The 24855-nt window shown below is 41.9% G+C and overlaps 1 protein-coding gene across 1 annotated transcript; it reads left to right on the top strand.

Annotated features, from left to right (window-relative positions):
- Positions 1-611: 611 nt before the first annotated feature.
- PRRG4 (proline rich and Gla domain 4) lies at positions 612-21106 on the top strand. The gene is made up of 7 exons (XM_089523107.1): positions 612-680; positions 768-890; positions 2724-2838; positions 9693-9856; positions 11752-11800; positions 13179-13311; positions 19150-21106. The coding sequence occupies exons 1-7, from the start codon at positions 612-614 to the stop codon at positions 19367-19369; spliced, it is 873 nt and encodes a 290-aa protein (XP_089379233.1). The 3' UTR covers positions 19370-21106.
- The last annotated feature ends 3749 nt before the right edge of the window (positions 21107-24855 follow it).

Here is a 24855-nt window from a genome sequence, read left to right as displayed (position 1 = left end):
TGGTCATTGAACAAAGGATTATTAAGACATTATTTATTATTTATTATATGTATGCATATTACTACTACTACTACTTATTTGATTTATTTCAAGGATTTATATCCCACCTTTCTCCCACAATGGGATATTTTAGAGGCATGTTTACTCAGGGTGCCCTAGATACCCTCGCTGCAGAATGGAGGGCATTCAAGAATATTGGAAGCCATCCCAAAATAAAATTAAAAAAAACCTTTGACACACTCATATAAATGCAAACTCATGCTCCAAATGGAGGACTGTTTGGAATTGATTTTATTTTATTGAATGTTAACATGCACTAATACGTATATATTTCATTATTTTCATAGAATGTATGCCACAGGCAGGTTTATTTTATCTATTTTAATTGAGTCTATGTACAGCGCTGTGTAAATTTACAGTGCTCTATAAATAAAGCTTAATAATAATAATAATAATAATAATAATGTTCCTCCTGGGCAGAAGTCTGAGAGGGATGACAGAGAAGGAGGAGGAGGACCTCTGCTCAGCCTGGCTTTACCCAAAGGGAGAGGAGTGGAAGGAAGGTTGCTGGTGTGCAATTTTGGGAAGAAGTGCAAGCCAAGCTTGCAAACATGGGACCTCCCTCCCAAAGTTTGCTGAGCAGCTGCTGGCTGAAAGAGGCTCCCTCTCTCCTCTGGCTTGTAAGTGAAGCCTGGGCTGCTCTTCCTGATCCAGGTGGGTGGCTACCTTCCAGGAAGGCGGCAACCAAGTGAGCTCATCATCATCAGAGTCTGGCTCCTTTGGCAGGACCTGGGTCCCTAGGAGAGAGATCTCTGGAGCTGGTGGCTCCCCAAGGAGCCTGGCTTGATTGGGAAGGAAGAGGGAGGCAGACACCTGGAAGGTGGACCCAGGTAAGCCCAGGAAGAAGGAGTCCCTTCTGAGCCAGAGGGAGGGAGGAGAGATCTTGCCTGCAATCTTTTGTTAGGAAAATCGATAGAGAAGGGGAACCAGGGTCCAAAACTCACTGCAGAAATAATCCAGTTTGAGACCTCTTTAACTGCCCTGGCTCAGTGCTAGGAGATCCTAGGAATTGTAGTTTATTGTGGCACCAAGACAAAGAAGACTCAATGTCTCACAAAACTACAGTTCCCTGAATTCCCTAGCATTGAGACAGGACAGTCAAATCGGTCTTAGACTGGATTATTTCTGCAGTGTGTTTTGGAACCAAAGGTCCTACCCGCAAAGGAGGACAAGGCACCGCAGAAGGGAGGGCTTTCCGGGGGGAAAAGGGAGGACATGACCAAAATTTTCCACTTCTGATGGGGTCCATATGAAGTAAAAGCGAGTGCTTGGAAATAAATGCAGTGTAACTGGATCACACTCCCTAATGTGCTGGGTGTCCTAACTGCAAAATAGGACAAAGCACCACAAAAATGGAGGACGTCCCAGAAAAATATAGGACATGACCAAATAAAAACAAAGGAGAACCTAGCCAGCAAGTCTTTTTGTTGTTGTAGTGTTGTTGTTGTGTGCCTTCAAGTGGTTTCTGACTTAGGGCGATCCTAAGGCTACCCTATCATGGGGTTTTCATGGGACGTTTCTTCAGGGGGGGTTGCCATGGCCATCCTCTGAGGCTGAGAGAGTGTGACTTGCCCAAGGTCACCCAGTGGGTTTTTACCCTTGAGCGGGGATTTGAAGCCTGGTCTCCAGAGTCATAGTCCAGTGTTCAGACCACTACACCAGCAAGCCTAGAAACAATAAAATCTCAAAAAGCTGCAGGCCATTTGACCAAAACCGTGGAGAGACTGGGCCTTTTACATTGAAGGTCTTCCAGTAGTAGGGTTGTATTTCAAGTGGTTTAGTATCATTTGGATAAGGCTGGTCCAAATTCCTTTTGGTGGTGCTGGATAAAGCTTTGGTGGACATCTAAGAATGGATGTTTGCAAAAACTTGTGCCTCTGCAGGTGAGTATTTAGTTAGTTGGTTTGAAGATACTCAGATTAGGATTAGGAGCTATTCAGGCTTATAAAACTGACTTTTGAAGGTCAAGTGTATGTTATGAAGAGGTGCTGTGTTTTGTTTTTTTAAAGTTGTTGCTGTTGTGTGCCTTCAAGTCATTTCCTATTTATGGCAACCCTAAGGCAACCATATCACAGGGTTTTCTTGGCAAATTTCTTCAGAGGAGGTTTGCCATTGCCATCCTCTCAGGCTGAGAGAGTGTGACTTGCCCAGGGTCACCCAGTGGGTTTTCATGGCCGAGCCAGAATTCGAACCCTCATCTCCAGAGTCATAGCCCAATGCTCAAACCACTATGCCAGGCTGGCTTTCAAAGGGGGGGGGGGGGGAGGAGATTAAAAAGATGGATCCAGTTTTTTTAAAAAATCCAGGGTGAAAAGGAGCGGAGGTTAAAAAAATACAGAGTGTATTTCAAGTCCTTGTCCATACTTTTGAGAACACTCAGACGAGACCCAAACATGTACAATCTTGTCTTTATCTCAAACGGTGACTCTCTTTCCTTCTGACAGGCCTTTTTCAACTCCTAGGGACAATCCGTGTAATTAATCTTATGCAACCATGATGATGGACGTGCTAGACTGGTTTGTGGGAGGCTTACCACCCGTTTCTGATGGAACATTCATCCAAATGTCTTGTGAAAACTTTTGTATGATGTTGACTGCAGCCAGTCAGTTCATTTTTAAAGTCTGTTAGTGACTAATTTACTGTATTTACAAATCTCTTGACAGATTCCAGGTTATGTTATTTTTTTTTCTGTGTTGCTGCTTCATTTCCTGCGAACACTGCTTGCATTTCCTCACAACTCAAGACAATCAAGGGAATCAAGAAATGTGATGAGAGGCAGTAAGTTTTTTTATATATATAAGAAGCACTGTGTAAAACAAAACTCTTTGTTTTCATCAGCTTAAGAATTGAGGTTCTGTTCTCAGTGTAGTTTGTTGTTGTTGTTGTTGTTGTGTGCCTTCAAATCATTTCCAATTTAAGTTGACCCTAAGGAGACCCTATCATGGCGTTTTCTTGGCAAGTTTCTTCAGACTGTGTTTGCCATTGCTGTCCTCTTGAGGCTGAGAGAGTGTGAGTTTCCCAAAGTCATCCAGTGGGCTTATATGGCTGAGCCAGGATTTGAACCCTGGTCTTCAGAGTCATAATCCAATACTCAAACCACTACACCATGCTCCAAATTGTAATTTATACATTTTAACCTTCCTTCATGTTGGAGAGGTGAGGATAAGGAATCCAGGTATTAGTTCAAATGATGTTTCAGCTGAAGTTCAGGAAGCAAATTTTTCTCATGGGGTATAAATTTTTTATAAATTATTGCAACTTAAACCAAAAAAACTATGACCCATCACTTTGGATTTTAAACAGCGCATCTGAGGCAATTTCCCTATGTCTGACTTGTTTTACTCAAACAGCTTCACACAGTCAGTAGTATGGGCATAAACACAACAGGACTGTGCTATAATACAAGCTGTATCTAGAATTCATTATTCATCTGTAGCTATACTGGTTAACTGATAGTCTCTACCATCAGTAGTATTGGTAGTCCTCAAAACCTGCTTTGTAGTCCCTGCTTCTTTCTTGATCCCATCAAATGGATGGAGAATTTGTGTAAAATCTCCTCGTGAGGTTTGTGTGCAATCTTCCCATGGAACAATTGCAAGAGAATGCCATTTTTATTTAATCATCTTCTTGTTAAAATTGCTCAGATCAACCTGCCTTTAGGCTCTTTTTCAGTTTTCCCGAACTTGCTTCAGCTTGACACACTTGAATCTCCACCTAACTTGGCAGTGGTTCACTCCCTTTGACACATACTCTTTTTTGACTGTAAATGCTACATTTAACCTTACCTTCCTGTGCCCCTCCTAACCATGGCCCAAGTGACATCACTATCCTGTTCCCCTATGTAGTATTCAATTGCTTAAATGTAGTGTTTAAAGGTGAACAGTGCCAAGGCATTTCAAAGGTTCTGAATGTGAACATGTTCAAAATACTGGAGGAAATTATAATACCATAGAATCATAGAGTTGGAAGAGACCGCACGGGCCCTCCAGTCCAACCCCCTGCCATGCAGGAAATCCAAATCAAAGCAACCCCAACATTAGTTGATTGTTGGCTGCTCTGGTATGGCACAATACACTGGAAGTGATATCACTTTATGTCACTCCTGTTCACCTTTTCAGACTTTTACCCCATAGTTCTACCACAGTTTACCAGCTGAAGGTTTTGGTACTGAACCAGTGTGGCAAAGTTTTAACATTGGACTATGACTCATGGAGAACAGGGTTTGAATCTCTACTCGGCCATGGAAACCCACTGGGTGACCTTGGACAAGTCACACACTCTCAGACTCAGAAAAACCCGTGATAGGGTCACCATAACTCAGAATGACTTGAAGGCACAATACAACAATAGTTAGGAATGTGCTATTTTTGTAAGGAATACTGTTAATAATAAAAGCTTCTTCTTTGTCCTATTATTCTGAGACCAAAGCATTACAGAATCACAGTTTGACAATCCATTGTGACTAGAAATGTGGGGAAGTCTCACTGTGAGACCATTACATTTCTATCATGATCTTCTTGCTACCAGTTCTAAGAGTCCCTCCCTCCTCAAATGGTGTTATAAAATGCAGGAAATAATGATATAGTGTTGTAAAATGTTTTTTAGTCTGTGGTTCAAGTTGTGTAATTGCTTCAGGATAAGTAGATTTTTAAATGTTAAATGTGTTTTTGGTCTTTTTGTTGAAAGAAGAGTAATAAGAGCCTAAAGACACCATCTTGGAAACTAAGCAAGGTCAGCCCAGATTAATACTTGGATGAGAGACCATAAACGAATACCTGGTGCTGTAGGCTATGTTTCAAAAGATGGAACTGGCAAAACCACTTTTGAATAGTCATTACCTAAGAAAACCTGATGAAAAAAGTATGGGGTTGCCATAAATTGACAGGCAACTTGAAGGTACATGCAGACGTTCTGACTTGCAGGAAAAAAGTGAAGGTAGAAACAAGACAGGTTCTAACACTGCAGAAATAATCCAGTTTGACATCACTTTAATTGCCCTAGATCAATGCTGTGGAATTCTGGGAGCTGCAGTTTTGCAAGACATTTAGCCTTCTCAGTTAAAGAGCTCTGGTGCCACAACAAACTGCAGTTCCCAGAATTCTGTAGCATTGAGACATGGCAAAGTAATGTTAAACTGGTTTATTTCTGCAGTATGGATAGCCTCTACATGGCATACCAGATGATTTCCTCTCTGAAATCCTTCCTGTAAACTGCATCTGAGATTCTTTTTCTCTTTTTGCTATTTGTGTCTTACTGTGTCTTATATAAAGTACTTCTCACCTAGTTTGTGAAATGGGTAGGCCTGAGAGAGCACATTATGTAGTTTTTACAGATTCAGCATTAGGGATAAACCTCTGCACAATTAGTTTTAGTAGTAAATTAGTTCTAGGATGCAAGCAATGCTAACATGTACTGAGGTCACATTATCAAGGCAGGAGACAAGTATGCAGTAGTAAATTATGAAGAGAGGGTGTTTATTATGATAGTTCTTCTGCAGCCATAGTCCCAAGAAGAGACCACAGTGCAGTCAGCTGAGTTGATCCATATCAGCAAACCAGTTCTAGCAGTTTCCATTTCTACCAGAAGCAGATCTTTCCTAAAACTACTGGGATCTTAAATTATCTATTCTGCTCGGAGCCATTGTAAAATACTTTGCATTACAAGAGAGAGAGAGAGATTGAGATTGAGATTCACAGCAATACAGGTGTGTATGTGTGCCTTCAAGTCACCTGGCAACCCTATGCATTTCATAGGGTTTTCTTAGGCAAGGAATATTTACGTGGTTTTGCAAGTTCCTTCCTCTGAAATATAGCCTACAACATCTAGCATTTGTTGGTGGTCTTCCTACCAACTACTAATCCAAGCTGACCCTGCTCAGTTTTCCAAGATCAGATTGGTCTTAACAAATAGGGACATAGAAAAATTGCTAAATCAGACCATTGCTTCTATGCTGTGTCAAGTTTCCAGGATTTCAGACAGGAGTCTTCTTAGCTTTACCTGCAGATGCCATGGATTGAAACTTGGACAGATGTAAACCTGTCTAAAACTGGATTGTGACCATAATGGTGATGGGTATAACACAGACTGTCTTTTCAAATTGCTTTCTAAAATCAAGATGGGATTCCAAGATGACATTTGGTGTCTTTAGGGTATTTAGAGCATAATATATAATGCAGGCATACTTCAGTTATAAAAAGCCTCAAACAGCGAAGCTCCTTTTTACTAATAATTTTTATCTGCCCTTTCCTCTGCAACTTCACTGAATAGTTTTTAGCAGATTTGGCATTGGGAGGATGATATGGGAGGGCTGGAGAAACACAAACTATCTGTGGCAGTTTTTAGTAGTGTGTCTGCAATTAAAACAGCAATAAGGCTTTAGCTAGCAAAGAGTGGGATTTTTCCCCCACCAATTCTACTGTACCCAGGGACGTAGCCAGGATTTTGGGAAGGGGGGTCCAGAGTAAGTGCCACCATTATAATGGGGCTTGGGTACTGCGGTGCAGCAGCACATACCATTCATGGTATCTAATGGAAGGGGGGGGGGGTCCAGACCCCACGGACCCCTCCTTGGCTATGACCCTGCTGTACCTGTGTATGCCTGCCTACAACAGGCAAGGTAAACAGCAGCTACCTCCAAAATCTCTTAATGTGTATGCATGGACAATAAAGGAAAGAGTAAAAGAAACCCATTTGGTAGCCTTTGGCAAGTCACATGCTCTCAGCCACAGGAGAAAGCAATGGCAAACCCCCTCTGAGCAAATTTTGCCAAGAAAACCCCGTAACAGGGTCACCGTAGGTCATAAGTAAGAAATAACTCAAAGGCACACAACATCAACAACAAACTATCCCTAGTCTTTCCATGTTAATTCTGCATCTGGTAGCAAATTTTCTGCTAAAGAAGTAATGCCACATCTACTTTGTTAACTGATTTATATATGTATTATTGCTGGGTATATCCATGTTCCACTCCACTTTACTGCTATAGATAGAATTTCAGCAGAGCATTCCAGAGGAAACAGGGAAAACTGAGGGAGGTGATGATTCATCATCCCTACTAATCCAAAAGTCCAGAGCCTTTCACTCTCAAATCCTGGCTCTACTACACTAGTGCAGGTAACCAGAAGTCTGGAACAAGTAGAATTTAGGGGAGAAAGCTAAAAAAACAAGTGATGGAAGGGGGGGGGGGTTTGCAGAGGCTGGATCCAACAAGGGTAAGGTAGCAAAGGTGATCCCAAATAGTGTCCTGTCATCTGTAAATTCACTGACAGCATTGGTGGCTGACTCTTTTCATCTAGGAAACTTTTTCCTTTGGAAACTGAACACTTCATAATTCCAGCTCAGCTAGGGTTGCCATAGCGCCGGACCTCCAAACCGGGAAAAATTCTGTCCTACATTTCCCTCACGATCGCGGCGGGGAGCGGAGGCCAAGCGGCGAGGGAAAGCCTCCACTTAAGGAGGCTTTCCCTCCCCACCTGGGCCCCGGGCCTCGCCGCGATCGGAGGCCAGGATCGGGGCCCCGCCTTGTTCCTGGTCCCCGCAGGGACCAGGAAGGAGGCGAGGAGAGCGCCGGCCATGGCCGGGGCTTCGCCTCCTTCTTGGCCCCCGCGGAGACCAGGAAGGAGGCGAGCAGGCCGCCGACCATCGCCACGGCCTTGCCTCGTTCCTGGCCCCCGCGGGGACCAGGAAGGAGGCGGGGAGCCCGGCGGCGATCGCCACGGCCTTGCCTCGTTCCTGGCCCCCGCAGGGACCAGGAAGGAGGCGGGGAGCCTGGCGGCGATCGCCACGGCCTTGCCTCGTTCCTGGCCCCCGCGGAGACCAGGAAGGAGGTGGGGAGCCCGGCGGCGATCGCCGCGGCCTTGCCTCGTTCCTGGCCCCCGCAGGGACCAGGAAGGAGGCGGGGAGCCCGGCGGCGATCGCCGCAGCCTTGCCTCGTTCCTGGCCCCCGCGGAGACCAGGAAGGAGGCAAGCAGGCCGCCGACCATCGCCGCGGCCTTGCTTTGTTCCTGGCCCCCGCAGGGACCAGGAAGGAGGCGGGGAGCCCGGCGGCGATCGCTGCAGCCTTGCCTCATTCCTGGCCCCCGCGGAGGCCAGGAAGGAGGGAGGAGGCTGCAGGGAGGCGGGGAGGTAGGCGTGGCTGCGCCCAAGAGGCGCCCCCTCCCTGCAGCCTCCTCCGCCCCAGGCTTCGCTGCCCTCCTTTTCCTCTGCGCGGCCATGCGCGGTGGAGGAGGAGGAGGGCAGCGAGGCCCCAGGGTTGCCCAGCAACCCCGCTGCAACCGGGCTTCTCCCGGTTTTTGGCTGCACCCGTGCTGTGACCGGGCAGGTGCCGCCAAAACCGGGAAAAACCCGGTTGCAACCGGGTTATGGCAACCCTAAGCTCAGCAATTGTCTCCCTGCAGCTTCAGGGAAGTTGTTTAATTACTTCTAGATTGCTATCAGTACAACTTTAAGACTAGGAGAGCTTTTTTACATGTACCTACTTTCTAAATAGTAATGAAGGATATTAAGAATCTGAAACATGTTTGTAGAAGAGCAACCAGGACGATCCCTTAACATGTCTGGAAACCAAGCTTTTTGAGGAATGACTTAGGGAGCTGAGTATGTTTAACTGTTTAACCGAAACAGACAGGCCAAATGACGCAGTTTCCCACCGCATTCAAGGCATAGCGTTTAGATGATGCCCGCCCCCGAACATGGCAGGTAACTGCTCCAGATCAGCATCATTGGGGAAGAACTGGGCCAAAAATGAGAGATAAAATACCTCTCTTTTTGCTGGCCTGTTTGAAAGCAGGTTGTGGCCCAGATTGGGGCCGGGAACATGTGGTTGTCGCAGCCCCAGTGCAAATGGCGCTGGCATGGCCCTGCCTTGGTTTTTTCAGTCTGTCTGTTTCAAGCCTTGGAGAAAAGAAGATTGAGAAGTGATATGATGGCTATCTTTAACTATCAGAAGGGATGCCATATAGAAAAAGGAGCAAGCTTGTTTCTGCTGCTGCACAGACTAGAAATGAACCAATAGATTCATACTAAAAGATGATATTCTACCTAAACATTAGGATGAACTTTTTTACTGTAAGAGCTGTTCAGTAGTGGAATAGTAGAATAGACTGCTTCAGAGAGTGGTGACCTCTCCTTCTTTGGAGGTGTAAACAGAAGTTGGATGGGCTTTAGTTTTGTATTCCTGAATTGTAGGAGGTTGGACTAGATTGCCCTTGTGGTGCCTTCGAACTCAGAGATTCTGTGATTCTGTGAATAACCCAATCAAGTTATAAAGGCAATCTGTCTCAGACTTCTTTAATACATCCTAAGAATGCTGTGTTGCAACAGTATGTATAAGCCATCAGAACCACCCATCTTCCTGGTACAACTTGTGTAAACATAGGAGGTGTGGAAAATATGTGCTTATGAACTGCATTTGAGAAGGTCCATATTTCCACCGCTTCTTATGTGACTTTCTCCACGTGGCTTTAGTTATATGATTCAACTCTTTCTCTCTCTGTGCTTTTTGTGTGTGTTACTGTTACCATGTGTTAACAGAACTACAGATTTTAAGATAATTTACTCCAGTGGTTATGCTAGTGGTTTTTAAAAATGCCATAACTTTGTTTCTGATATAAATGTTGTTTTATTTTTGTTAGTGTTCATCTCAGCAGAGAAAGCCAATCTGTTCATTGGACGGCAGCTCCTATACAACAGATTTGACTTTGAACTATTAACCCAAGGAAATCTTAAAAGGGAATGTTATGAAGAACAATGTGATTTTGAGGAAGCAAGAGAATTTTTTGAAGACACTGAACAAACAGTAATTATTTTACCTATTTATTTTGTTTGTGAAAGAGACATACAAAAAATGAATGCTGAGGACTTCTTTACATACATTTATATCTTTCAGTAAAATGTGCACAACAGCTGATATTGTATGGTCCTAGTAATGAAGGGATGTTGTCTCCTAGATTAGCCCAAGTCTAAACTTTATTCAGTCATGGGAACTAGATGGAAAGTAAATTGTCTAGAACACAAGCAAATATGAAGAAAAGTTCACAAGCAAATCCAGATTCCGTCCCCAGCTTTAGTGTTTTATGCCTTCTATTGGTACTAGGTTACAATTAGCTTTCCTATCTCCACATAATGGTTGGGGGAATAGAGTTGCTTCTTGGAACTAACTATACAGGTTGAGTCTCCCTTATCCAAAATGCTTGGGAACAGAAGTGTCTTGGATTTAGGATTTTTTTAGATGTTGGAATATTTGCATATACATAATGAGATACCTTGTAAATGGGACTCAAGTCTCAACATGAAAATCATGTACACCTTAAACACATAACCTGAAAGTAATTTCATACCTAATATTTTTAATAATTTTGTGCATAAAACAAAAGTTTGTGTACATGGAACCACCAGAAAGCAAAGAGGCCTCTATCTCACACACCCATGTGGACAATTTTGGATTATGGAGTATTTTGGAATTTCAGAATTCCAGAAAAGGGATACTCAATCTGTACTGCTGTTTGTTTTGTTGACAAACAAGAACAATTATATTTTTCCAGCACCAAATTATTGTGGCTGTAACAATGTAACATCTGCACAACTGAATTGCTGCCTTGAAAAATGATTTCTGGATCTGGAGCACAATAATTTATTGGATACAGATGAAAATGGATTATATGAAAATTATCTAAAATGGCCATAAAACAGAGACTGTGCTAGGGGGTTAAGTGGGTTGTCAAAACTGTCACATTTTGCTCTGGAAGGTAGGATTCAGAAATTGCAGCATTATCAACTGTTCGAACCTTCTACAGTGACTGGGAATCTTTTCTTTTAAAATCTACTGAAATTTGTTTATTTGGGATGATGCTAGAAGCTGGGGAGGCGCCTCTCCTTGCTCCGCAGCAGCACTGCAGCAATCAAATTGTGCGATGCTGCTGCACAGCAAGAAAGGAGCACACAGAAGCAGCTCCTTTCTGGGGCACAGTTGCACCACTGCAAGCCACCAGAGACGGTGTGATGACGTTGCAGCTGCGCAGTGCTGTTTGGACACTGCGCTGCTGTGACATCATAGCTGTGTGCGCCATGTGGATGGTGCTGTGCAGCTGCAACATCCTCGTCACGTGCTAGGGCTGCGTGGTGTGTGCACGCACCGCCCTGAGGCAACCCTAGCACGTCGCCCTGATGCCACAAAGGGCTGGTATGTACCAGGCCATAGTTTCCTGACTTAATTTTGCATTTTGGTTTAAATATATAGGTGCTGCATTATAAACCAAATGGGAACAGGCAAGGGAGTCTCTTTTTAGATGCAAGTGACACAAAGCTCATTTCTCTTAATTCCACTATGTTAATGAGTCTATTTTAGTTAAGATTAACAACTGGATTTAAGTTTTAGTTCCCAGAAGTTGTAATACATTTACTAGTGTTGCCAACTATCTTCTTTTTATTATGCATTATGCACAGCTAACAATATATTGTCTGATTTAAAAACAATCCATATACTTTGATGCTTGCAAAACTTGAAATTTCAGCCATATTTGTATAAATGTCACTTTTAACCTCCAAATTCAAGCCAGAATTAATCATGTGCAACTGTTGTGATTTCAGAAAATGTACATTCTTAACTGTTTGGAGGATGGTGGTTGGGTTTTCTGTGTGTGTGTGTGTTCCTGTAAAACCCTTCAGGCATATTCTTTTTATTTATTCTCTTAGAACACTTTCTGGAATGAATATACAACTAGGGGGCCTGGCTCAAAGACAGGTGAGTCAAAATCACAATAGACCTTGCATATACTAATTTTTATTATTATTATTTACAGTCCTATATTCAGAATTCCTTTGACTCCATGTAGAAACGCATCATGTTTTATACCTTCTTTCTTTAATTAAAGGGCAAGGATTTGCTCCTGTTGCAGAATAGAAACTTGAATTTTTTTGACAAACTAAAGCAAGGGTGGGCAACTGCAGTCTAAGAAACTCTGGAGGGCCATAGTTTCCCATCCTTTCCTCAGTGGATTTGAAGGGAAATAGAAGACCTAGCACTCTGATTAAATGCATTTAGATCACACATACCACATGGCACATTTACAGAGTGCATGCTGTTTCTCTGATGGCCATACAATAGATTGGGGGAGTCCCACAGAGAAGGTACCAAATTACAGTGTTCTGCACTGCCTTTCCTAACCTGAACTGAACAATCATGTCTCTACATGGATGGTTCAGTGTGAAAAACACTGTGATTGACTACCTTCTCTTTTCATTACTTAGTTGCAGGCATGGGAAAGAATGTGCTCATAAGCTGGTAATTTTAGACCATTCCCTGTCCTTTCTTTTACAATGTATGGCTTGACTCAGTCACATCAGAGGTGTGGAATGTGTGGTTTTCCAAATGTTGTTGAACTACAACACTCTTCTGCTATACCAAACATAGCCAGTGATGAGGGATGATGAGTGCTGCAATCCAAAACCTCAAAAGAGTCACACATTCCTGATTTTCCTGGAACTGTTTATTTGGCTAGCATGTGGCATACATTGAAGTTGAATATTTGTGTCAGTCACCCAGACCTCTGGTTATGTTGATTATTTTTTATGAATGAATGTGAGGAAATATTGCCTTCTTCATTTCCTATCAATTTGTTGTTTAATGCACTCTGGTGATTCAGTCCAAAAGGCTCTGTTCAGTAAAGACTGGGTCTTGATGTGATAAGCATAATGTGTATCTTATTATTAGAGTAGATAGGGAAGGTTAATATAAAAGAATAGTTCTCAGTCTTTAATTTTCCAAATATTTTGGACTTCAGCTCCTAAAATCCCTGACCACTAATTTTTTTTAATGCTGCCTTAAATCCCATATTGGGAAAAAGATAAGATATAAATTTACTATATGAATAAATAAATGTTGTTAGGGCTTCTGGGAATTAAAGTTCAAAACATCTTGAGGGGCAAAGGCTGAAAACCAGTGCTATAAAGAGATTTTATTTATAGATCTATGGAATAAATTAGGAACAGTTTCATATGTTAACTTTGACAAACTAGCTCAAGCATCTTGAGTACTACACAGTTTATAATGTTACCTGGAATAGATAAAGAAACAATGCAATATTTAAATACAAATTAATTTTTATTCTAATTTTTTACAGGTGGGCAAGCACTAGAGAAGATGGATGTTATAGGACTTTTGACTGGGCTTATTGCATTTGGAGTGCTACTGGTTATAACTGGATTACTAATTTATTATCTATGCCAAAAAAGGTGCAAACCAACACTGACAGGGTAAGGAATTAAATATTGAAATTACTATCCCTGTGTTCATTGTGTACACTGTTGGCATAAAAGCTCAGCACTCTAGACCAGGGGTCGGCAACCCCTGGCCCGCGGGCCGGATGCGGCCCGCAGAGGCGGCAGGACCGGCCCCAGCCCGGTCCTGCTGCCGCTGCCGCCACCTCCTCCTCCACCACCTCCTCCTGGGCCGCGCGACAGTGCTGCCCTCCTCCTCCTCCACCGCTCGGAGGAAGAAGAGGAGGGCCGCGTGGCCTGGGGCAGAGGAGGCAAAGGGGGAAGCCCCGCACCGCCCTCCCCGCCTCCCCGCGCGGGCCCGCGCTGTCCACCTCCTTCTCCTCTGCCTCCTCCGCTCCGCCCCCTGGCCGCGCGGCGCATGGAGGAGGGGGGAGGAGGAAGAGGAGGAGGGGGAGGAGGAGAAGAAAGAAGAGGAGGAAGAGATGGGGGGGAGCAAAAGGAGGAGGAGGAAGAGGAGGAGGGGGGAGCAGAAGGAGGAGGAGGAAGAGGAGGGGGAGGAGGAGAAGAAAGAAGAGGAGGAAGAGGAGGAGGGGGGAGCAGAAGGAGGAGGAGGAAGAGGAGGACGGAAGAGGTGGTGAGTGGCCAGAGGCCTCAAGGTTTTTTAAATTTTTATTTTGGGTGCTTTAAATGCTAACAAGTCTCCCTTGTTTTGACAGTGATAGTATGATGATGATATGAGTCAGCTTGAGAGGCATGCACACACTGTTTCTTAAGCCGAGAGAGTGTCACCTTCCAAAGTGTGTTTTGGGTGCTTTTAATGCTAACAAGTCTCCCTTGTTTTGACAGTGGTAGTGTGATGATGATGATGTTGATGATGATATGAGTCAGCTTGAGAGGCATGCACGCACTGTTTCTGAAGCCAAGAGAGTATGACTTTCCAAAGTGCCTTTTCTGTGTGTTTTTGGTTCTTTAATGGTGATATTGATATCAGCAAGCCTCTGAGGCATGGTCAATGTAAATTGCTGTGATTTTTACAAACTCATGCGCAGTGAAGAAAAACTACAGTCCCTTGACCAAGTACACACTTCTGAGAAGTACACTTGGTGCAAGAACTGTGAAACCACCTTGACATGTTCAATATGCATAGCCATGTGAACCCATGTTCAGTGTGAAACCCAAAGAGTTTGGTTATGCAATAAGCCTCTGAAATATGCAAGAGGCCATCTTAAGTAAAGCCATGTTCAATGCCCAAATGTGCTGTTTGGAATGGGGGGGAGGGGGGGTTGGCCAGAAAGGGAAGTACATTTCTGCCATCTGTCTAGGAATAATGGCCAAATGTCCTCCATTTTGATCATGCCTAAGAAACATGCATTTATATTAACATTTTTAAAAAATCATCAAATTTTTTCGCATGTCCTCCATTTTAAAAAAATGTGTCCTACATTTGAAAATGTTGTCCTAAATTATTTAATTATTTAATTATTTATTTTTGGCTTCGCCCCCCCCTCCCGTTGTCTGGGGGACACCAACCCGGCCCCCGGCTCAAAAAGGTTGCCTACCCCTGGTCTAGACAAAGTGCTGCATGGCTGTATGTATGTATTTCTTTACTGCATTTGCCAGTCATGTCCTGATAGGATTTATAGTGTTCAATAGCTCTATATATGGAGGGACCCATAGATAGAGCTACGTATATATGGCTATGTTATAGCTATATATAATACTGTGTTATAGTGCTATGATTCCTATTATTATACATTCTTTATTACAGTCAAAGACCAGCATCAATATAAAATATAACATAAAAAATAAAATAATACACATAAAAAGATTGCTTGGGATAAAAATCTACCAACTAGAAATGTAAATAATTCATTTCCTTTACAGTGCTATGATTCCAGTTATAGCACTATGATTCCACTAGTTGCATCCTTTGGAACCAATATGCTTTTAATAATATCTGTATTTTAATACCGGAGCCCTAGTGGCGCAGTGGTTAAATGCCTGTACTGCAGCCACTTAACTCACAAACCATAAAGTTGTGAGTTCAATACTAGCAAAAGGGCTCAAGCTCGACTCAGGCTTTCATCCTTCCAAGGTCGCTAAAATGAGTACCCAGATTGTTGGGGGCAATTAATTTACACTTTGTAAACTGCTTAGGGAGTGCTTAAGTCTCTGATAAGCGGTATAGAAATGTACTTGCTATTGCTATTGCTATTATGAAATATTTTTTTAAAGAAGCAATCCTGGTATTACTTTTGCTTCCCTTTGTCAAATAGTTTATGATTTAAAAATAATATGTACAGCATTTTTAAGTGCTGGAGTTCAGGATAGAATAAAAGAGTAAAGGTCTAAAGACAATGTTAGTCCTACTTTAGGTAGACCATTGAAATGAACATCACTGATTTCAGTGAGTCTATTCCAGGAAGGGATAACAATGGATTTAGCACAAAATTCGGAATTTACAGTGATAGGGAATAACAGACTGTGTGCATGTGTCTTCAAGTTGCCTGTTGGCTTATGGTGATGCCAGGAATTTCATAGGGTTTTTTTAGGCAAGCAATACTCAGAGATGGTTTTGCCAATTCCTTGCTCTGAAATATAGCTTAGGTAAAGGTAAAGGAGCCAGCGTTGTCGGAGACTACTCTGTGATCATGTGGTCAGCATGATTGCACAGAACGCTGTTTAACTTCCCATTGGAGTGGTACCTATTTATCTACTTGCATTTGCTTGTTTCAAACTGGGACTAGTGACTGGAGCTCACCCCATCATGTGGTACCTGGGCCTCGAACTGTCAACCTGCTGATCCAGAGTCAGTGTCTTAACCACTTGAGCCACCGCATCCCTCGATATATATAAAAATATATAAATCCTTAGAAATATAGCTAACAGCATCTGATATTTGTTGGTGGACCTGCATCTAAGTATTAATCAGAGTTGATCCTGCTCAGCTTCCAAGATCTGATGGGATCAGGTGCATTAACAAATGGGGACATAGAAAAATTGCTAAATTAGACAACTGGTCTGTTTAGCTCAGTATTGCTTCTGTGCTGACTGGTGTCAAGTTTCCAGGGCTTCTTAGCTTCAGTTATTGATCCCATGGATTGAACTTAGGACAGATGTAAACCTATCTAAAATTGGATTGTGGCTATAATGGTGACGGTTATAACACAGACTGTTCTTTCAGGTTGCTAATTTATGCCTGGTTGCTAATTACACAATTGTAAATGTATGTCGGTGACAGTAGTATGTGTGTGTGTATGTTTAATCCTTCAGAGTTCTTGTGGCCTGATATCTTTGGTGGCTTAGGAAAGCATGACAGCTTTAGAAACTTGTTCCTGGATATTAAGCAACAGCATTCAGTGCCTACCAGTGCAGACAATTTTTTTTCATAATTGGGGATTTGAAAGATAATTTTATGAGAAATGCTCCAAATTAATCACAGGCAAACCTTAAAACTATGACACTGAATACCCACAGAATACTCCCCACTCCACCCCGTCTCTGAAACACTTTGTAAAATAACTTGCCCAGTTCTTTAAGTTGTGGAGGGGACTCATCCACATAGCATACACTATCTCACAATAAGTTTTTTTGTGCATACTACTTTTGCCATATTTTCTTCATCCAGATTAGTTGGGTCTTTTTACTGTAAAAGGTCTTTATTCTATTAAGCAGGATCAGCTGTCACCTGCCAAAAAAAAGAGTATCCATAAGGGGAAGGGAAGTGTTCAATTTAATCTCTTGCTTGTGTGGAGGCCAAAAAGCTAAGTCCTGCCTTTGAGTACTGTAGCTACTGACAGACCATTGTGGTGTTGGAATGTGACTGTTGTGGCATCACTGCATGTGACCAAGGCACGTTTTTGTAAAATATCTCATTTCATGCACTCTATCCTTGTGCCATTTTTGTTCTTAAGCATCTTTGAGTTGACCTCACTTCATGGCAATCCCATGAGTGACACATCTCCAAGCTCGCTGTCCTCAACTGCTCTTCTGAGGTCCTATAGGCTCAGGGCCATGGCCTCCTTGATTGAATCTATCCATCTAGAACAGCAGTTCTCAACCTTTCACAGGGATCACCTAAGACCATTGGTAAATGCATATTTCCAATGGTTTTAGGAACTGAGACACCGAGACGCAATTTTATGGTTGGGGGGTCACCACAACATGAACTGTATTAAAGGGATGCAGCATTAGACAGGTTGAGAACCACTGATCTAGAATATGGCCTTCCTCTTTTTCTGTTACCCTCCACCTTTCCTAGCATTATTGTCTTTTCCAGTGAGTTATATCTTCTTGTTTTGTGGCTGAAATACAACAGCCTCAGTTTGGTCATCTTGGATTCCAATGAGAGCTCAGGCTTAATCAGCTCTAGGACTCATTTGTTTGATACTCTGGCCCTCCATCGTATCCTTTGCAGTCTTCTCCAGCACCACATCTCAAATGAGTTGATTTTCTTTCTATCTGTTTTCTTCACTGTCCAGCTCTTGCATGATAGGGAATATAATAACTTGGACCATCCATGCTTTAGTTTTTGGCTTTGTATCTTTGGTTTTGTCTAGTTCTTTCATAGCTGTCCTCAGTCTAATCTTCTTCCCATTTCTTGACTTCAGTCTTCAGTCTAATCAATGATTGATCCAATGTATGGGAAATCTTTAAGTATTTCGATTTCCTCACTATCTAGGTTGAATTTATGTAAATCTTCTATGGTCATTCCTGGTATCACTATACCCTTTCATTAAATTATTGTACATAGTCTATATCTTCCTCCTGTCTTATGCTGACCTGTGTGCCTTAGTACAATAACATCCAAAATTCACAAAACCGTGATACCTTTATTTGGCCTGTCAAAATGCTTTCAGTTGGCCAAATAAAGATATCACTGTTTTGTAGTTTTTGGATGTCATTGTATTTTGCTATAAGTCCAATATGGCTACCCCTGAATGTTTTCTATATGACTCAGGATACTGAAAACTGCTTACTTATAAAGTCCTAAACAGTTTAGGCCAAGATATCTGGAAGATGACTCTTCCTGTGTGAACCTACCCATAGTTTTAAAGCTCTTCCTCAAAATCCCTTTCATCTATCAATCCAACAGAAGAGGCTGGGACAGAAAAGGCCTTCTCTGTGGAATGTTCTCCCTAAGGAAGTTTAGATTAGCCCTTCTTTGTTCATTTTCTAGTGGACATTTAAAAACAGCATCATGCAAAAAAACAAAACAAAAAACCTGAGTATTTAAAATGTATCCACTCTGTTTACCTCTTTCTCCTAATTCTGTTTTACTGTGTTTACATTTTTCCATTGTTTTAAAAAGTATTAGACCTTTTATAATAATGTGAAAACTTTTTACAACGTTTTGATTTTAAGTCACCTTAGAGATGCTGTCATAGAATTCTAGAGTTGGAAGAGACCACAAGAGCCATCCAGCCCAACCCCCTGCAGGAACTTACCATCAAAGCGGGCGCACACTCACTCATTCTGACAGATGGCCATCCAGCCTCAGTTTAAAAACCTGCAGAGAAGGAGACTCCACTTTTGAGTTGTTAATTGGGCCAAAAGGCAACTCCATCATTACATGAAAGATAAATTCAGAACAGGCTATCCTAGAACAAAATATCCCAGCAAGAAAGATTACTCATACTATATTCTGTGGGAATCACTGTATTTCTGCCTTTGGTGAGGAAAAAAAGTAAAGCAATAGCTATTGAAAAGAATATACCCTTTCGTAAAACCCTGTTGCAGGTGGACAGGTGTTTGAGCTCTCTTGTCTAGAAAACATGTTTGGACTATTGTGCTTGGCCCATCACAGATTTGGGAAAGGCTGTCTACCAGCTGTTTAAATCATGTCATTTTATCAAAATTGTACTTTTATTTTAGGCACCCAAGCTGCAGGAGGCACAACTCTTCCATCATCTTTCAAAGACGTGAAGAATTGCCCTTAACGTCTCTCTCTCCGCATTCAGAACATATAGGACTGCCAACTTATGAACAAGCCGTGGCACTCAGAAGCAATTACGATGCTCCACCACCACCATATCCAGGCCCTCCAGGAGGTTTTAAAATGTTCAAGAAATCATTCTCACTTCCTGCTCCTTAATTAAAAAGCATGGCTTGTGCAATGGTTGAGAATTACTCTTGTCTAAAAGAAGATGTATTGCTGAAATGCTGCAGCATTGTGTTCACTTCAGGAGCCTTTCACAGTATGAAAGGGATATAGCTCTTCAGCATGCCGAAGAGGAAGTGAAGTGTGTCAGGTGAACAAGGAAACCATCCTTCTGCAATGGATGAAAGACTCCTTTTGTTATGCTTCTCTTTAGGTGCTAAGAACTGTATTGAACTTGGCTGCCATGCATTTTGAGCCACTCACTGAACTGATATACCACTTTTCCTGTCCCTCAGTTTCAGCTTCAGTTTTAAAAATACAGTTGTCAATTGGTGTTTTTAATTATCATTGCAATAAGTGATAAAATAGGAATGGCTGTATGCTTGCTCTAATCTAAATAACAGCCTGTTAACATTTCAGTTCCCAGAATACTCCAAACAACTTTTAATCTACATTTTCCACTTTAATGGTCTACCAGCAAACAGCTCTAAAATTATAGCCCTGTGTCAGCACACTTTCTTTTCTTTTGTCACTCAATACCCATTAAATTACAGATCTTGAGGATGAGACCTGTTGATTGCCTTTTATGTTTGTGAATAAGAAATGCTTTATCAGACTAAAGCTCCATTTAATTTAATACTCTGTCTGAAGCAATAGCTAGCCAGAGAAGCGCTTAAGAGCAGGAAGGGGGAAGCTCCTGTCAAGACTAGCTTAGACAAATCCTATGAAACCAAAACATTCATTCACAAACAACCTCTAAAAATCTTGGCCCATTATATTATTGGAACAAATCAAGTTCAGCCTGAAAATTGAGGATGGGAGTTGGTAAGCATCTGATTAAAAGTATATATAAAATATTCAGTGCAAAAATACAATTTAAATTACAGAAGTTTTAAAATTCTTTATAAAATTGAGTACCCACATTTGTAGGTTTGACTTTTGCAGATTTTATTAAACACGGGTTATTTGCTGTTGCCTCTGCTGCTGTCCAACAATGTTTTTAATAGGGACTGGAAGCCTTGTGAAACTAAGGGTCCCAATGGGCCAAAATAAAGCTACTTCAGGTCACTTTGGAGGTGTGCTGTTTAAATGATGCATGTGGCTTCCAGCCATGCCAAAGCCATGCTCCAGTCCTAAGGACTGGAGCGCAGCTTTGGTGCAGCTTCTGGCCTCTTAAGATGCGTGTGTCATTTAAACAGCATACCTCCAAAGTGACCCAAAGCAGCTTTATTTTGGCCTGTCTGTTCAGGCCCTACGAAACTGCAAACCTAAGTCCCTATTGAAAATGGTGTAGCTCAGCACCAGCCTCACCAACTCCCCCAGCATGTTAAAACGCATAGATATTTTATATAAGAAAAGTGGAGGCTAGTGAAAGAAAGATATCATCCCAAAATGCATTATGGAAGAAGGCTTCAAGTGGTCTCTAGAAGGTTCAAGACTTTTTTGCTTACTAAGACCTGGTTGTTTCATTTGCATGTGCGTATTGTTAGTTTTGGATAAAAAGTTTGCTGAAACGTTGAACTGCTCTTCAATTTTTATGTTGTGCAAACCTGTCCCCTTCTTTCCATGTTATTTCTACCATTAGTACCAAATTTTCATGCCCAGATACACATCTATTTTATTAACCATGTATACCTGTATAATTAAGATACTAGACTCACTGCCAAAGAAGAGGGGGGAAACCCACCGTGATTACTGTTTAGGCAGTTTGCTGAAAAGACAATAAAGATAAATTGGTCATATGTTAATTGTTGTTATGTGTGTGTACTATTTTTGTTTATAGTGAATACTTAGAGCCAGCATGTATAGTGGTTTGAGTGTGAGACTAGGACTGTAGGAGAGTTTGAATCCCTGCTTGGCCATGGAAACCAATGAGGTGGCCTTGGGCAAGTCACACTATTTCAGCCTCAAAAGACATTGGCAAACCCCTTTGAACAAATCTGGCTAGCAAATGTTGTGACAGACTCACCTTAGAGTCACCATACATTTGAAATGGCTTGAAGGTACAAAACAACAGCACTCCAATAGTAAATACTATGGCTTACATCCAATTGTTAGCTCCAGGTAGACAGATTGAATTCATGAAATTGACATAAATCATTTATCATTTAGGAATTGATTCAATTAGGCTACTCTGTTTGGAATTAGAAGTTGGATTTTGAACTTCACTAGGGGAGTAGGTGCAGCCCTGGAGATGTCAGTGGACTGCATCTCCCAATATTTTTCATCATTGCGGTCTGACTGTTTTTCTGGGGAGCCACATTATTTCTACCCCTGCCCTGTAACTAAATTTTTAAAATATTTATTCTTATCTGCCTGCCTCTTATACATTATGCACAGTAGTGGCTCTGGCTGAGAGATGGTCACAAGACAGTGTTTCTTGAACTGGTCTTTTAAAAAAGCATCCTGCTTTGAAGAGTAATTCTCTTGTGCCATATTAGAAGTTAAAAAATAAAAATTGTTTCTGAAATGCTCTTTGATGCCTCTCTGGAATCCAGTTCTTCAGGCTATGTTCTCTCATCCATCTTTTCAGTGAATAAAAGTAACTACCAGTATGTATTTTCTCCCAGCAGTAGCCAAAGACCCAGCTAAGGCAAAAGAAGAAGCCCACACCCATCCCTCACTGCCTTTTGAGAATGTGGTGAATCTTCTGAAAAGCAGTGCTAAGTTGGACTCAAACGTCTGACTCTGAGGCAGGTTACATACCACCGAGAAGTGGCGCTCTCCTGCCGCCGCCGCTTGCAGCGTCCGGGAGCTGCAGCTGCCACACCGCATGAAATCGCGCTCCTTCCGGAGCCGGAGAAAAGACGCACTATGCGCCGTGGCGTGGCCTCAATATGGCGGCGGCCGTGTGGAATGGCCGCCACCATTTTGTGCGCGCAGAGCACGTACTAGGGTTAGGGGGTGCAGAAGCACCGCCCCTTCCTAACCCTAGTACGCGCTCGTCGCGTACTTTCTGGCGGTCTGTAACCCGCCATAGTGACCTTTCCCAAAGTCAAACATTGTGGGTGGTGGGCTGCCTTAGTGGCAAAAGAAAACTATGAAGATGCGACATGCATATAATAATAATAATAATAATAATAATAATAATAAAATTTTATTTCTATACCGCTATTCCAGCGATCACAGCAGTGTACATCAAAGAGTAAGACAAATGAAACATTAGCATGAAATAATACAAAGTTAATAATTAAGAACAGTAAAAACTAACAACACCCTATACAAGTGGCTGTGTAGAATGGAATACACAAAAACATTGCCACGGGGAAGAGAATGACCACAAGGCTCACGGGGGGAAAGCCAGGCGGAACAAAAAAGTCTTCAAGTTCTTCTTGAAAGCATCGAGGGAGGTAGAAGTATGGAGCTCATTGGGGAGGGAGTTCCAGAGCTGAGGGGCTGAAATAGAGAAAGCCCTCTGAGCTGATACATATCGAGCGTCTGGAACTCTTAAAAGATGTCTTTCACCCGACCTGAGAGTGCAGGGCGGATAGTATGGGGAGAGGCGGTCCTCCAAGTACCCTGGGCCCAAGCCATTTAGGGCTTTATATGACTCCCATCATGGCCACACACAGATATTTAGGACTTTGTAAGGCCTGGAGACTTGCCTGCTCCCATTTTGACTGGTGAGGCTATCTGAAACTGCCCATATGATTTGCCAAACACTTGCACTCTTGACTCCTGATGAAAGTGCTTCTTCCTGCTCAGCGGAAGGGTTGGCTGTGTCTTCTAGCAAAATGAGTTGTGTGCTAAGCTGTGAGCATAAAACAATATTCTATCTGTGTAGCATAAAGAAGGTGGAAAACATACTTTTGAGGGTTTTTTTTTAGTTTGTACAAATTTTCCAGCTTCACAGATCTTAAAGAAGTCTCTAAATTTGATGTCATATTCACATAATATGTTGATCAATAGAGAAGACATTGTTACAGAAAACTAATTCTCTCTGCTGTCCCATACCTTAATAACACAGATCCCAAAGACATCCAGTGTATTAACCTGTTGTGAAATTTAGGGATAAAAATTACATTTTCTTTGCGTTACACATAGCAGCAATGGTGTATTCAGATTTTGAGGCTGGTTCATGTATTCTGTTGTTAATATATGTGTGTGTATGCACACACACCTTCAAGTTGCCTGTTGACTTATAGCAGCTTGATGGGTTTCATAGGGTTTTTGTATACAAGAAATAGTCAGAGGTGTTTTTGCCAGTCTCTTCTTCTGAAGTATACCTACAGCACCTGGTATTCATTGGCAGTCTCCCATCCAAGTCCTAACTAGTGCTGACTCTGCTTAGCTTCCAAGATCAGACAGAATCTGATGCCATCAAGATATTCAGGGATATCAAAGCCTAAATTTTGTTGTTAGCCATAACTAATGTAGACTCCTTGAATCACCAGGATTTACTTATGTTTTGACTACTGCTCTAACTGCATACTCTAACTAGTTACTTATGTTTTAAGTACTGCTCTAACTGCAGCTAACAAGATCCCAGCCAACATATCCTACAAATGCTGTAAGTATGCATTTAAAATCATGTATTTCAAAAGTATAGGTATACTTCAGTTAACAAAGATGTTACTTTTTACAGTCTTTTTATGGGACTCCAGCTCTTCTTTTTCTTGTCTTCTGTCTAGCTGCGTGCTTTTTCTTTGCAGTATTGGCATTGGGAGGATGGTGAAAGAGGACTGAAGACAGACTTTTTCAGTGCTGGCCTGCAGCTGTGTGCCTGCAGTAAACTGCAACAAAGGTTGACCTGGGAAAGAATGAGCTGCTGCTCAAGGTGATTCTACTGTAGCTGGGTCTGCTTACCTACAAGAGGCAAGGATGGTAAACAGCTGCCTCCAGAATCACCTATTGAGCATGTGCAAAGAAGAAAACAGAAAGAAAAGGGTAAAGGAGATTAGCCTGTCTCTCATTAGCTATCCTGGTATGTAGCAAAAACATAAGATCTGTACATTTTACCACCAAAATCAAAATTATAAGTAAAATGGAGGCTGTTGAGAGAAAAAATCCTGGATGCATTTTGGAAGAAGCTTTCAAGTCTGCTCTAAAATATTCAAAATCTTTTTGTTTACTTGAGCAAGGTTTGAATAAAAAGTTTGCTGAAAAATGTTAATAGCGATTATATGTAAAATGTCCTTTCACCAAGAGGTGGAATATGAACACAATCCAAAACAGAGACAATAATAAAACATAACACTACAATTATGGATATTAACTATAAAGTAATTGTCCCTCCCCCTAGCTCCACCCTCAAAGTGGTTCCTTCAAAAGAGGTACCCTTAATTTTTGTTGCGTAGGAACCTATCTGTAGTCTTTCCATTTATTTATACTTTCTAGTATCAATGTTTCTGTGAAAGAACTGAACCCCAGGAACACATCTATTTTGTTAATTTAAGTATATCTGCACAAGGAGAGTGGTACTGTTGTGTACTTGCTATGCCAAACTTCCGGTTTGGGACTATTATATAGTAGGGACTACA

The sequence above is a fragment of the Sceloporus occidentalis genome, unplaced genomic scaffold (assembly GCF_023333645.1).
Source record: "Sceloporus occidentalis isolate IW3139 unplaced genomic scaffold, rSceOcc1.0.p SCAF_4, whole genome shotgun sequence".
NCBI classification, from domain to species: Eukaryota; Metazoa; Chordata; class Lepidosauria; order Squamata; family Phrynosomatidae; genus Sceloporus; species Sceloporus occidentalis.
Note: the sequence above shows the minus strand (reverse complement) of the source record. Positions and strands in the feature narration are given on the sequence as shown.